At 45.5% G+C, this 13,422-nt stretch overlaps 1 protein-coding gene across 1 annotated transcript in view; it reads right to left on the bottom strand.

Annotated features, from left to right (window-relative positions):
• Positions 1 to 13,422, bottom strand: part of LOC146788700 (NACHT, LRR and PYD domains-containing protein 3-like) — a 447,514-nt gene that overhangs the window by 162,690 nt on the left and 271,402 nt on the right. The window contains exon 6 of the mRNA XM_085630084.1: positions 6,815 to 6,901. Coding sequence (XP_085486210.1) covers positions 6,815 to 6,901 — 87 coding nt within the window. The remainder of the gene's footprint in view (positions 1 to 6,814; positions 6,902 to 13,422) is intronic.

The following is a 13,422-nucleotide window of genomic DNA, read 5'->3' as shown; positions in this document are numbered from 1 at the left end:
GCAGTGGAAGGAGGGCGGGAGAGACCCATGAATCACATGGCAAGTCGGGTAGGTCCACCACGGGCCCCATGCCGCATCCCTCCCACCAGAAGCAGCAGAGGGACACCAGCATGCGGGCACCGAAGGACTGAGACAAAAGCATGGCACAAATTGTTCAGCATATCTGGTTTGAGGTCATAATCTAATCACCAGAATCCAGCACACCGGCATCCGCGACAAGGCTCTGGACTGGATCTACTCCTTCCTCACCTGCGAGACCCAGCAAGTCAGACTACCACTGTTCCTCTCAGAACCCACGGAGATCAGCAGTGGAGTCCCCCAGGGTTCCTCCCTGAGCCCCACCCTCTTCAACTTCTACATGGGCCCCCTCGTAGCCATTGGCAGAAGCCACAGACTCAACATTGTCTCCAACAGCGACAACCCCCAGCTGAATCTCTCACTCACCAATGAACCCTCATTTGCCAGAACCAACTTCCACAGTGGAATGAAAGCCCTCACCACCTGGATGAAAGACGGCTGCCTCAAGCTCAAGTCGGACAAGACTGAAGTTCTCATCCTGGGGCCCACCGTGTCAGCCTGGGATGACTTCTGGTGGCCAACCGCTCTGGGTGCTCCCCCCACCCCGATGGACCACGCATGCATCCTTGTCATCATACTGGACTCTTTGCTCATGATGGACCGCCAAATCAATGCAATTTCCTCAGGCTGCTTCCACCCACTCCGTCTGCTCCGAAACACTTTCATATGGATTCCCACAGAATCCAGACGGACGGTCACCCATGCTTTCATCACCAGAAGACTCGACTATGGCAACACACTCTAGGCCGGCGTCACCCAGAAACAGCTCAATACACCACAGAACATCCAAAATGTAACCGCCAGACTGGTCCTTGACATTCCCTGCCACAGCCACATCACGCAACACCTCCGACAACTCCACTGGCTCCCAGTCAACAAGAGAGTCATTTTCAAGCTCCTCACTCACGCCTAAAAAGCCCTATAAAACAAAACAATAGCGTACCTGAACCACCACTTCACTTTCCACGTACCCACCGGACAACTCCGATCCTCCCAACTCATCCTCGCCTCCATCCTCAGGATCCAAAAGACCAGAACCAGAGGAAGATCGTTCTACCTCACCGCCAAGACCTGGAACTCCCTGCCTCTGCACCTCAGGCAATCAGTGTCGCTGACACAATTCGGGAAGGACCTGAAGACCTGGCTCTTCAAATGATCCTCCACCCAGTCCAACCGGCAGCCCTCACCCCCAGCACCTTGAGACCCTCTCAGGTGAGTAGCCACACTTTACAAGCCCCTGATTGTTTGATCAGGGCTTTTTACCCTGGTGAGGCAGCGGAGCCCTCCCAGAGCTTGCGGAAGCCCATCCCGGGATCTTTGACACACAGCATTCTGGTACTTGGACCCCAAGGCCCTATGGCCTTTACCTGGGCCAAATGGCCGGGCCCGTTCACAGCTTTTCACCTCAGCAAAGCAGGGGCACCTTACTAAGAGCTCTGGAAATCCATCCTGGCCTCTCTGTGACAAGACCGGCCAGTGTATGCACCCCAGGCTCCAGGGACCCCACCAAGACTTTGGCCTGGTGCCCTGGCAGAGCTTTCCACAGAGAGAAGGGACTGGCTATTTGATTGCTTATATGGGCCTTCTAGAAACTTTGGAAAAGCAAACAGATTGCCCTACTGATACAGAGGAAGTCCACTAGCCATTCTTGTAATCTGTGCACATCGGCCAGGAGAGGGGGACATTTGAACAAATTTATCTGAACTCCTGGAGTCCTGACTGGGCTTAAAGTTTCAGATGGGCCCTAAATGGGACTTCATGGGAAACCCAGAACTCTGAACACTGAGTCACGCCTGGAAGTGGCTTGTTTTGTTAATTTAAAAGACAAACTTTCTCCAGTGATGTTGGTGTGGCACATTTTGACCATCCATGTGCGGTTGGTAAATGTCTCACAGGGGTAATGTCGCACACTCCTAGTTATAATTCCTCACACCCCTGGTACTCACATGATGTGCCCTGGTGTAATGATCCAATGGATTCAGCCTCTGCAGGTGAACTGTGTATGCAGATGCGGCTGGTAATACAAACAAGCATTGGCATAGCCAATAGGTCTCGCTTTTGGGACTTTATAAGTATTTAGTTATGCAACTGTTGTGTGTGTGTGGTTGTGGTTGTGTGTGGTTGTGGGTGTGTGGTTGTGTGTGTGTGTGTGTGTTATTGTGTGTGTGTGTGTGATTGTGTGTGGTTGTAGTTGTGTGTGTGGCTGTGTGGGTGTGTGTGTGTGTGGTTGTGGGTGTGTGTGGGTGTGTGTGTGTGTGTGTGTGTGGTTGTGTGTGTGGTTGTGTTTGTGATTGTGTTTGTGGGTGTGTGTGCTTGTGTGTGTGTGATTGTGTTTATGGGCGTGTGTGCTTATGGTTGTGTGTGTGCTTGTGTGTGTGTGGTTGTGTGTGTGTGGTTGTGTGTGTGTGTGTGGTTCTGGTTGTGGTTGTGTGTGATTGTGGTTGTGTGTAGTTGTGGTTGTATGTGTGGATGTGTGTTATTGTGTGTGTGGTTGTGGTTGTGCGTTTGTGGTTGTGTGTGTGGGGGGGTGGGAGGGTGTGGTTGTGTGTGTGTGGGTGTGTGGTTGTGTGTGTGGGGGGGCTGTGTGTTAGTGGGTGTGTGGGGTGTGTGTGGGGGGTGTGGTTGTGTGTGTGTGTGGTTTTGGTTGTGTGTGGTTGTGGTTGTGTGTGATTGTGGTTGTGTGTGTGTGGTTGTGTGTGTGATTGTGTGCCTGTGTGGTTGTGTGTATGTGGTTGTGTGTATGTGGTTGTGTGTGTGTGGTGTTGTGTGTGTGGTTGTGTATGTGTGGTTGTGTATATGGTTCCGTGTGTGTGTGACTGTGGGTGTGTGGGTGGTTGTGGGTGCGTGTGAGTGTGTGGGTGTGTGGTTGTGGGTGTGTGTGTGGTTGTGTGTGTGTGATTGTGTGTGGTTGTGTGTGTGGTTGTGTGTGGTTGTTTGTGTGTGGTTGTGTGTGGTTGTTTGTGTGTGTTGTGGTTGTTTGTGTGTGTTGTTGTGGATGTGTGTGGTTGTGTGTGTGTGGGTGTGTGTGTGTGGATGTGTGTGTGTGGTTGTGTGTGTGTGGTTGTGTGTGTATGGTTGGGGGTGTGGGGGTGTGTGGGGTGGTTGTGGTTGTGTGTAGTTGTGGTTGTGTGTGTAGTTGTGTATTATTGTGTGTGTGTGTGGCTGTGTGGTTGTGTGTGTGGTTGTGTGTTGTGTGTGTGGTTGCGTGTGTGTGTGGCTGTGTGTCTGTGTGGTTGTGTGTGGTTGTGTGTGGTTGTGTATGTGGTTGTGTGTGTGGTTGTGGTTGTGTGTGTGGTTTTGTGTGTGTGGTTGTGTGTGGTTGTGTGTGGTTGTGTGTGGGTGTGGTTGTGGGTGTGTGTGTGGTTGTGGGTGTGGTTGTGGGTGTGGTTGTGGGTGTGGTTGTGTGTGTGGTTGGTTGTGTGTGTGGGGGGTGTGGTTCTGTGTGTGTTGTTGTGTGTGTGGTTGTGTGTGTGGGTGTGTGGTTGTGATTGTGTGTGTGTGTGGTTGTGTGAGATTGTGTGGTTGTGGTTGTGTGTAGTTGTGTGTTATTGTGTGTGTGGTTCTCTGTGTGTGTGGTTGTATGTGTGTGGTTGTGTGTGTTTGTGTGTGTGGTTGTGTGTGGGGTGTGTGTGTGTGTGTGTGTGGGGGGTGTTGTGTGTGTGAGAGTGTGGTTGTGTGTGGTTGTGTGTGTTGGTGGTTGTGGTTGTGTGTGTGTGTGTGGTTGTGTGGTTGTGTGTAGTTGTGGTTGTGTGTTATTGTGTGTGTGGTTGTGTGTGTGTGGTTGTGTGTGTGTGTGGTATGTGTGTGGTTGTGTGTGTGGTTGTGGTTGTGTGGGTGTGTGTGTGGATGTAAGTGTGTGTGTGGTTGTGTGTGTCTGTGATTGTGTGTGTGGGCGTGTGTGCTTTTGGTTGTGTGTGTGAGATTGTGTGTGTGGTTGTTTGTGTGTGGTTGTGTGTGTGGTTGTGTGTGTGTGGTTGTGTGTGTGTGTGTGTGTGTGTGTGGTTGTGTGTGTGTGTGGTTGTGTGTGTGTGTGGTTGTGTGTGTGTGTGTGGTTGTGTGTGGGGGTGTGGTTGTGTGTGTGGTTCTGGTTGTGGTTGTATGTGGTTGTGTGTGATTGTGGTTGTGTGTGTGTGGTTGTGTATAGTTGTGGTTGTGTGTGTGATTGTGTGTTATTGTGTGTGTGGTTGTGTGTGTGATTGTGTATTATTGTGTGTGTGGTTGTGTGTGTGATTGTGGTTGTGTGTTTGTGGTTGTGTGTATGGGTGTGTGTGTGTGGTTGTGTGTGGGTGTGTGTGTGTGGGGGTGTTGTGTGTGGGGGTGGGGGTGTGGTTGTGTGTGTGTGGTTCTGGTTGTTGTGTGTGGTTGTGTGTGATTGTGGTTGTGTGTGATTGTGGTTGTGTGTGTGTGGTTGTGTGTAGTTGTGGTTGTTTGCGTGTGGTTGTGTGTTATTGTGTGTGTGTTTGGTTGTGTGTGTGGTTGTGTGTGATTGTGGTTGTGTGTGTGTGGTGTGTGTGGTTGTGGTTGTGTGTGGTTGTGTGTGGTTGTGTGTGTGGTTGTGTGTGTGTGTGGGTCTGAGTGGTTGTGGTTGTGTGTGTGGTTGTGTGTGTCGTTGTGGTTGTGGGTTGTTGTGGTTGTGTGTGTGTGTGTGTGTGTGTGTGTGGTTGTGTGTATGTGTGGTTGTGTGTGTGTGGTTAAAGTTTTAGTCACTACTCAAAATGAAATCCATTTTATCAGCTTTGCCAGTGCTCCTTTATGTTTAATGCCCTAAATGAAACACAATGTTATAAGCATCGAAGGGCTTGCCGAGAAGGGAGGAGGGGAATGCAAGGCGCAGAGGGGAATGCGAGGAGCAGAGGAGCCAGAATGAAACTGACGAAAAGGAGCCAGAATGAAAGTGATGAAAAGGGAGGAGGGAGATGTGAGCAGAGCATCAAAGGGCTGGGCAAGAAGGGAGGAGGGGAATGCGAGGAGCAGAGGGGAATCTGAAGAGCCAGAATGAAACTGACAAAAAGGAGCCAGAATGAAAGTGACGAAAAGGGAGGAGGGAGATGCGAGCAGTGCATCAAAGGGCTGGGCGAAAAGGGAGTGGTGAATGAGAGGAGCCACAATGAAACTGACGAAAAGGGAGGAGGGAGATGCGAGCAGTGCATCAAAGGGCTGGGCGAAAAGGGAGTGGTGAATGAGAGGAGCCACAATGAAACTGACGAAAAGGGAGGAGGGAGATGCGAGCAGAGCATCAAAGGGCTGGGCGAGAAGGGAGGGGGGAATGAGGGGAGCAGCTGTGCATGTGCACGCCATTAGCACTCAAGCTTGTAGCCAGCAAAACCATGTGGGTAGCACTTTGAAAACTCACCTACTAAAGTCTCTCCGAGCAGCGCATGCGCGCTGACTCAGCGAGACCTAAAAAGGGGACCCCCCTCTAAGAGAAATTAGAGGTCAGGGAGAAGAGGGGAAACGACAAAGGTATAATAAACAATGAGAACTCCCTCACGACCTTTATTTCTTTTATCTTGTAGACTAAATCTAGTATGGGTTGATCATTTATATAAACATAAACATCATCAATGCAAGTTAATAATTAGATTTAAACATAGTTATTTATTTTTCTTAGTTTAATTTTCAAAGTCATTGTATAAAAATTCATACAATTGTCTCTTTCTTTTATATAATAAAGGTACATGTTTGTTTTTAATAAGGTTTTCTTTTTATACATCATTGTACACAAACCAATGCATTTAAAGCTTACACGATTTAAATGCAACACTATGCCCCGGATCCCTGAATGAAAACAAATATGCAAACAATTCAAAATTATCAAACTCACGCAATAAAACCTGACAAACTCATACATAACCCAATTAAAGAGGGAGACATAGAACTAGGGAGACATAGAACTTCAAAGTCTCCACAACCTTGTTGGATTAAAAAGTTCAACAAGGTCTGTTCAAATAAGGTTGACGCGCGTTTCGGTGGGGTATAACAGATGGTAAACCACCTTCCTCAGGACCTTCCCAAATAGTATGGATTCACACAACAACCACGGGGTACAGGCAATGCTAATAAACAAATTGCTATGCAATGGATATGGCATGTGAGGCTGGTACTCACGTAATGTGTGCTGGTGTTACAATATTGTGCGTCAGTCCCAAGGGTGAGCAGCATGTGATGAATAACTCACCTTCACATAATGTGCCCTGGTGCATGAATATTGTGTGCCGAGACCCAGAAGATGGACAGCACGCGCAGATGGGACTGTTATTCACATAATTTGCCCTAGTACATGAATAATGTATACTCAGTCCCTTCAGATGAAGTTTTTGTCGAAGAGACTGGTATTCACCCAAGGTGCCCTGGTGCATGCATTTTGCATGTGCAATCATTGAGGGTGAACTATATGTGTGGGAGTGAGCTGCTCTTAGGTGATGCATCCTGGGACACAACAGTGTCCTATTCGCTGAAACTCACATCCAGACATGGGCTAAAGCGACCTTTCACCTATACTATACCTGACACTGAATTGTGCAATTAAGGAAGTCAGAATTATCTGTATAAAAGCTTGGGAGCATAACATTTTACAATAACCTGAGAATTTGATATACCAAGGGGACCCAGGTTAAAGGTAAGTTTAGGTGGAGGTACGAAGGAGCTTGGAAAGTGTTACTGAAGCTGGACAGGGTGACATGTCATGGAAGGTCCATAAATGATGGAATGTGAAAGTAAAATTGAATATTCTTACCACAGAACCTGAAGATTGGAGCCATGTCGCTTAAGAACCTCACTCAGCAGTTTCACGCCTTTATCCCCCAACTGGTTCGAGGCCAAACTACAGACACAAAAATATGAATGAGAAAATAATTCATGTGAAATTCTATGTCCAGTTGTCTCCCAGTGGCTTGTACAATCATTCCACACCCCTCAATCTCTCTTACACCGACATCCACCCTCCTCCGCATGGCTTGTACCACCACCCTTAAACTCTGCTCAAACTGGCATCCACACTCCTCCCTGTGACTTGTACCACCACCCTTAAACTCTGCTTAAATTGACATCCACCCTCCTCCCCGTGACTTGTACCACCACCCTTAAACTCTGCTCAAATTGACATCCACCTTCCTCCCCGTGGCTTGTACCACCACCCTTAAACTCTGCTCAAACTGACATTCACCCTCCTCCCCGTGGCTTGTACCACTTCTCATCATCCCTCAATCTCTCCTTACACCAACATACGTCCTCCTCGTGGCTCGTACCACCACACCATACATTTTTGCTTGAACTAACATCCATCCTCCTCCCCAAGGATAGTATGAAGATTCCATCAATCTCTGCTAACACCAACATCCATGCTCATACGATGTACCTGGTACCCAGACTTCTTTCCATCAGTCTCCAATTATAGTGATCGGGACATCACACATGTACCCTAGTGCTTCACAGTGCGCTCAGCTAGATCTGTGTGCCGCACAACATCGCACTAAATGTCATACAATTCATTAAATTACTAATTCAATAAAAAAGGGTACCCTGAATGCAACCAGGGGGCGGGGGGCACTGGAGGACAAACAAATCTAACCTCTACTCTCAATAGGAAAATGAGAGAATTTGCAAGTAGGAAATAATTGACACAGATTGCTAAAGCAAACACCAACAAGATACACAAGGAAATTGCAGTTTTGAACTAAGTGCTGAGTCTAAGGGCGGCGGTGAGAATGCATCACATGAGCAGCCTAGAGGATACAGGCACCCAGAGGACAGGGAACAGTTCTAGAAAGTGAAAGTCTGGTTGAATTAGAAAACAGCAATAGAAGGCAAAACCTTGGAGTGTTTGGCATCCCCAAAGAGAGTGAAAATGATGCAGATACTCGTGAACAGCTTGTGCAAGAGTGGAAAATGAGTATACTCGACCTCAATGCTGATAGAGACTTCGAAGTAAAAAGAGCAAACGGGCTGACTGCAGATCCAAAACAAGCATTTGCAATGCAATAGGTCCCACATTTGCAAGAGTTTGATCTATTGGCATTGTAAATGATAATGCCTTTTATTTATGTGTTTTGAAAACCCACAAGCAGTGCGTAAACACGCACTTTGTACTTATAGCAGTTGCTTAAGGGAAGCAAGGCTGGCAATAACTGCGCTTCTTTTACTGCTAGCCTTGTTTCTTGTAAGCAAGGACTATAAGTACAAAGTATGTGTTTATGCACCGCTTGCAGGTTTTCAAAACACATAAAAAAAGGCATTGTCATTTACAATGCAAATTGCTCAAACTCTCGCAAATGTGAGACCTATTGCATTGCAAATGCTTGTTGTTTTTTCAACTCTTTACTCTGTTATTGTATTGACTCTGTAGTCCTGTAGCACAACATCCAAATCAAAGAAAGGCCAACAATTGAGTCAGAAAGGGGAATACTGTATTCCTTAAAGGATTTATACAGAAAAGAAATTCACTACCAAAGTCACAGTAAATTACTTTTAAGAACAATCCAAGTGACATCAGGAAATCACAAACGGTGCAAACCAAATGACAGATAAGCACATTGTGTCTCTTTTGAACGGACATGTTCTAACATCACGGGGCACACTAACAATATTTGGTTTAGAAAATGTCTTGTTAAAAATGAAAGGCTGAAGTTGAAATGCAAGAAATAATAGAACAGGCACTGGCGACCAGAACACCGTTAATTATCGCAAGGCCTGTCAGAGCGAAATCCCTAAACAGGGTCTTGTTGCAGGGCTCATCATTAACAGTTGTTATTTTCACTCGTCTCTGGAACCCACTTTATCGACCTCAAAAGAATGAATGGCTAAGTTGGCTACACCATGTTTGAATGTGAATGGTGCTTTGGCCGTGCACTTGTCCACTGAATTCCTTTGTTAGCATATCACGTATAGACCGGTGTCCTCAAAAAATGACAGAGCGCTTGGAGCGAAGTAGCCTCTACGGCAACGCCTATAGCAGCGAAGTGGTCGACAGTGGCCTGGTGGTCTCTGTCTGCAGCAAGAGGAAGGATCTGTTCTAGCAATCCCAAGGCGCCCTATTATTCACCATATATGAGATCAAGGTAGCTTTTGCTGATAAAGGACAAAGTACACACTTAATGAAGAGCGCGCTCCCAAAACACAGTGCCTCAACCTACATGTAGACTTAAAGCATGCACGTGTCTAAGTATGAGCAAGTGTAAATGTGAGAAATGTCTGTAGCTAAGCCTAACAGCAAAGCACAGCAAACCGAATAAAGCAAGTAGTGTCAGTAGTGTCTGCACCAGTCTCGCTACTCACTGAGGTATGCTACACAAGAAATCAAAGAGAGAAGTCCCATCATGTGGGAAACAACCACAACAAACCCAAGAGTGCATTTTGGTAGACCGACCAATGCCGCAGCCTTGCAACCTATGATGTTTGTATCACAGGCGTGTCCATATTTACCTCCCGTGTACCGTTTATGCTGTGACTGACTCTGCTCTGCCAGGTTTAGAACCCGTGCCCCTACAGGTTACACACAGACCTCTACATTGGCGCTGGAGCGTTAGTCAACAAGGTTATCACGTGGGCACATAACAATCACATCACACGTGTGCCATCACAGGCCTGGAGCACACCACATGCAAAAGAAATACCTAGTGGGGGGGGCTCTTAATGCAAAGCGGGAGGGGGGATAAAAAGAGCTTGAAGGAGCACAACGTGGCGTGCAAAACAAAATAAAGGCGGCGCCCTATTCATGCCTGGGTGATATTGCCACGCATACTGTGAAAGTCGGCAGAGAGTTAAAAAGCAACCCAGTTGCAGGAAAGCATGTCGTGCCTCCAATAAGAGAAAGTCCTTTAAGAAAACAGTGCTCACAGACTGTAAATAAGACATACCAAGTAACAACACACGGTAAAGGGCCAGTCTTCATGGGAGGTTACAAAAAGAGAAAGGCCGGTACTAAGGAGGGACTTCTAAACCTATTCACAAATCAAAGGCAACCATTTGGAAAGGAAAGTAACAGGAAACAATTAAAAAGATGGGTGGAAAATTGGTGGAGCTGCAAGTCCAAACCTGAATACAGCATGTCTCGAAGAGATGGCGCAAGCGCTGTCTAGGCGAGACCTAAAAAGACCTAAGCACCTTCAGCGTCTTATTGTTAAACACCTAAGATACCAATGCACAGCACTATTCCTGGGGGCATAAATAGAAAGCCGGAACCTCTCCTGGCAAGTTAATAAAATGTGCATTGACCTGGATTATGCTAAAGAATCAGTAAATATAAAAGCAACTGTTATCCTCGACTTCCACCGGTTGTCAAATCGATTGTTAGGAACAATTCCAGGATTTATTCCCCATATGTCCTATTTAACAGGTGTTGTCCTGCTTTATAACCAATGCGCATGCTAGGAGTATCCAAAGATATTGGAGAAGACGCCTCACTCACTAGATAGTGACATGCTTCATCATAGGCGTCTTTCCACACCCAGGTAAGATGGTACTACCTGGGCGGACTTAACCAAAAGATGTTATGGGAGTTCTTATATAAATGTTTTCTGGTTATGCAGGGAACCAGTTCGGAAGAAGTTTAAAAATACCTACAGGTCTCCCCAATCTTTAACTTTATTCGTGGGGTTCCTGGGATATCAGATAAAATTGCATTTAATCGGGTTATTTTGAATTTGTTTGATTCAAATATACCCACTATAATTGCCAACATGTTTCGGCCCACACTGCGAGTCCTAAACGGATCTGGGACCTTCTTCAGGGCTATACTATCTGTTCAATGGTATCCCTGACTATAGTGCTGCATCTAAACTTTAGTTGGACTGAGGCCTATTGCACTCACCAATCCATTCTGCTTCCAGTAGATTTTCTGAAAGAAAGGACAGATGATATATACGTGTTTTTTACGGGGGATTTCACCTAGTTTGTGACAATCATACACATTACGTGTATTCTAGTTAGTACTGATCTCTCCAAGGTTAATTGTGCTAAATTATTAAACCTCACCCTGGTGTGTTTCTGTATTTTTACCCGTATTGCTGAACTTTTACTTAATCTCTCTATATTGCTTCCAAGTATCACAACCAAACATAGACAAATTTAAATCCATTTTATGCTAGTGATGATTAATTCTCGCGCACATACATCCATCCCTCTTGAATAGGGTTTTTTTCAGTTGCATACGTGTGCGATTGTGGGCACATACATATTAGATTCCACCTCACTCTCAACCCTTCATACTTTAGTGTTTAAAAATTTAACACAGGCAAGATCTCTGAGATACACTCATCGCACCTACTGGTAGGTGCAATTTTTGCACCATGCGGGTCTCGTGACTTAGGGTGTCGTCTTGTAGTCACACACTGTGGAGCGAAAGACAACACTATAAATGTTGGTGCTATCAAATCTCCACTCACCAAATGTGTTGATTTTAGATGGTCATTGGCACTTCACATCCTATTATTCCCTTCATGTGATATACTAACCACTTCACCCCCTATAACCTACTCTCTTACTTGTATTTATTTTGTTTGCTTCGTTTGTGCGGAGGTATAGTTTTGTTGTCTCATGCCATTTTACACAATCGAACCTCATAATAACAGTGACTGTGGTTCTAGGACATTTATATATTAAAATCACACACCACTCGCTCATCAATCCTGCTCTAAGATTCGCCGCAGATATTGTCGGTGTTCTCAAGACCCCTTTTATATTGCAACAGATGTGAGGCTGCAGTTTTTTGCTCCAACATTGTTGTGCGTATTCTTGTGTATTGTCATGGTAACACACACACCATGTTCAAACCTTTTCTCGGATTCTCGCTCACTCCCCACCTCATACATGTTGCCCCTGCCCGGCATACTTCGTCAAAGAATCAACACCATGTATTCACCTATGGAAATCACCGCCCGCCGTCTTACTGATCTGGCATTCGTGTGGCGGTTAAATGCCTTGTTACTTCCGTGTCGTTCGTCATTCACCGGCGCCCGCTTCCTGATTGGTTGCGTGACCGCAACATCAGTAAACGCTCATTGTCATGCGCGCAAGTTACTCAGGCTTCTGGGGATTGTAGTGTATTCATCACCCGTCACTTATCACAATAAATTATTCCAAAATATTGTGAAACAAGAGAGCGGGGGACCCCCAAACTCCTTTCAACGACCCTATTATCATTGAAATCTAGCACTTGGGAATGTGGTTTGCTCGTTTATTGACGCGCGATGTAACCGCGTCTGCAAATTTTTTAATTAATTACCCATATTTATGTTTGCTTCGTGTCAATTATATGCATTCTTGAAGGAACTTCATATTTCTATCGTACGTGGCGTTCCTATCTGTATCTATAATGAAAACACGTCACTGGATGTTAAACTGGGGATTGGTTGTATCTTAAATATCCACCCCACACACTATTGTGACCAATTTCATTGTGAGGATCGCTTTTCGATTTTCGAGTGGCAACAGTTCTTTTAACCCCACACTCTGATGTTATGTAATCCTGTGTACCTGGAATACTTATTTCTGTTTATACCCATATGTTATGAATACTCCATCAGTAATAATCAGCAAGGTCTCTTCATAATATGTTTAACAGAGCTCTTTTTGTAAATTCCCATATGTTACTTATTGTACTTTAATGAAGCAAACTGTACTGGTGTCATTTTTTTGGGGGGGGGCCCTCATGTTAGCATTGACCATGGGATGTCTTCATTTAACCCCTGCGTGACACTAGAAGTCCGATAGATCCACTGCGGTTCTAGTTTTAAAAGTTGTTTTTCACTGTAGTTACTGGGTAATTTCTCAATGATAGACCATGTAAAGTCATTTTCAGTGTGTCCTGTTACTTGAAAGTGACGCATCATCTTTGTTACTGTTTTCCCACATCGAAACGTACTTCGATGTTCATTGATTCTCGTCTTAGCTTTCCGTGTGGTCATGCCTATATATGTCTGTTGGCATTTACAGATCATAATGTAAACCACATTTTGGCTATTACAGTTTGTGAAGGTTCTTTGTTCCCATCGTGTCTTTAAACCCAAGTCTATGGTTTTACTCGCTTTAGTAAGGCAACATATGTTACAGCTGCCACAGGGGAAATGTCCCACTACAGTGGGTAGATTCCAATGTGTGTTTGTATTTTCCATAATACCAGTTTTTTTCTTCTTAGGGCGAGTATGTACTATTGAATCTCTTAGGGATTTACCTCGTTTGAACGCAAACAAGGGTTTTTCCATTTTGATGGTTCCTGAATTCAAAGTCTTCCAGTGTCTTAAAATAATCCCCTTCATTTTATTCGACTCTGTACCATACGTGGTTACACATACCGTTCTTGTGTTCTCAGGTTTTTGGTACGTCTCCAATAAAGCTTCTCTGGGGTTA

The sequence above is a fragment of the Triturus cristatus genome, chromosome 10 (genome assembly GCF_964204655.1).
Source record: "Triturus cristatus chromosome 10, aTriCri1.1, whole genome shotgun sequence".
NCBI lineage: Eukaryota > Metazoa > Chordata > Amphibia > Caudata > Salamandridae > Triturus > Triturus cristatus.
This window is presented reverse-complemented; position numbering and strand designations above follow the sequence as displayed.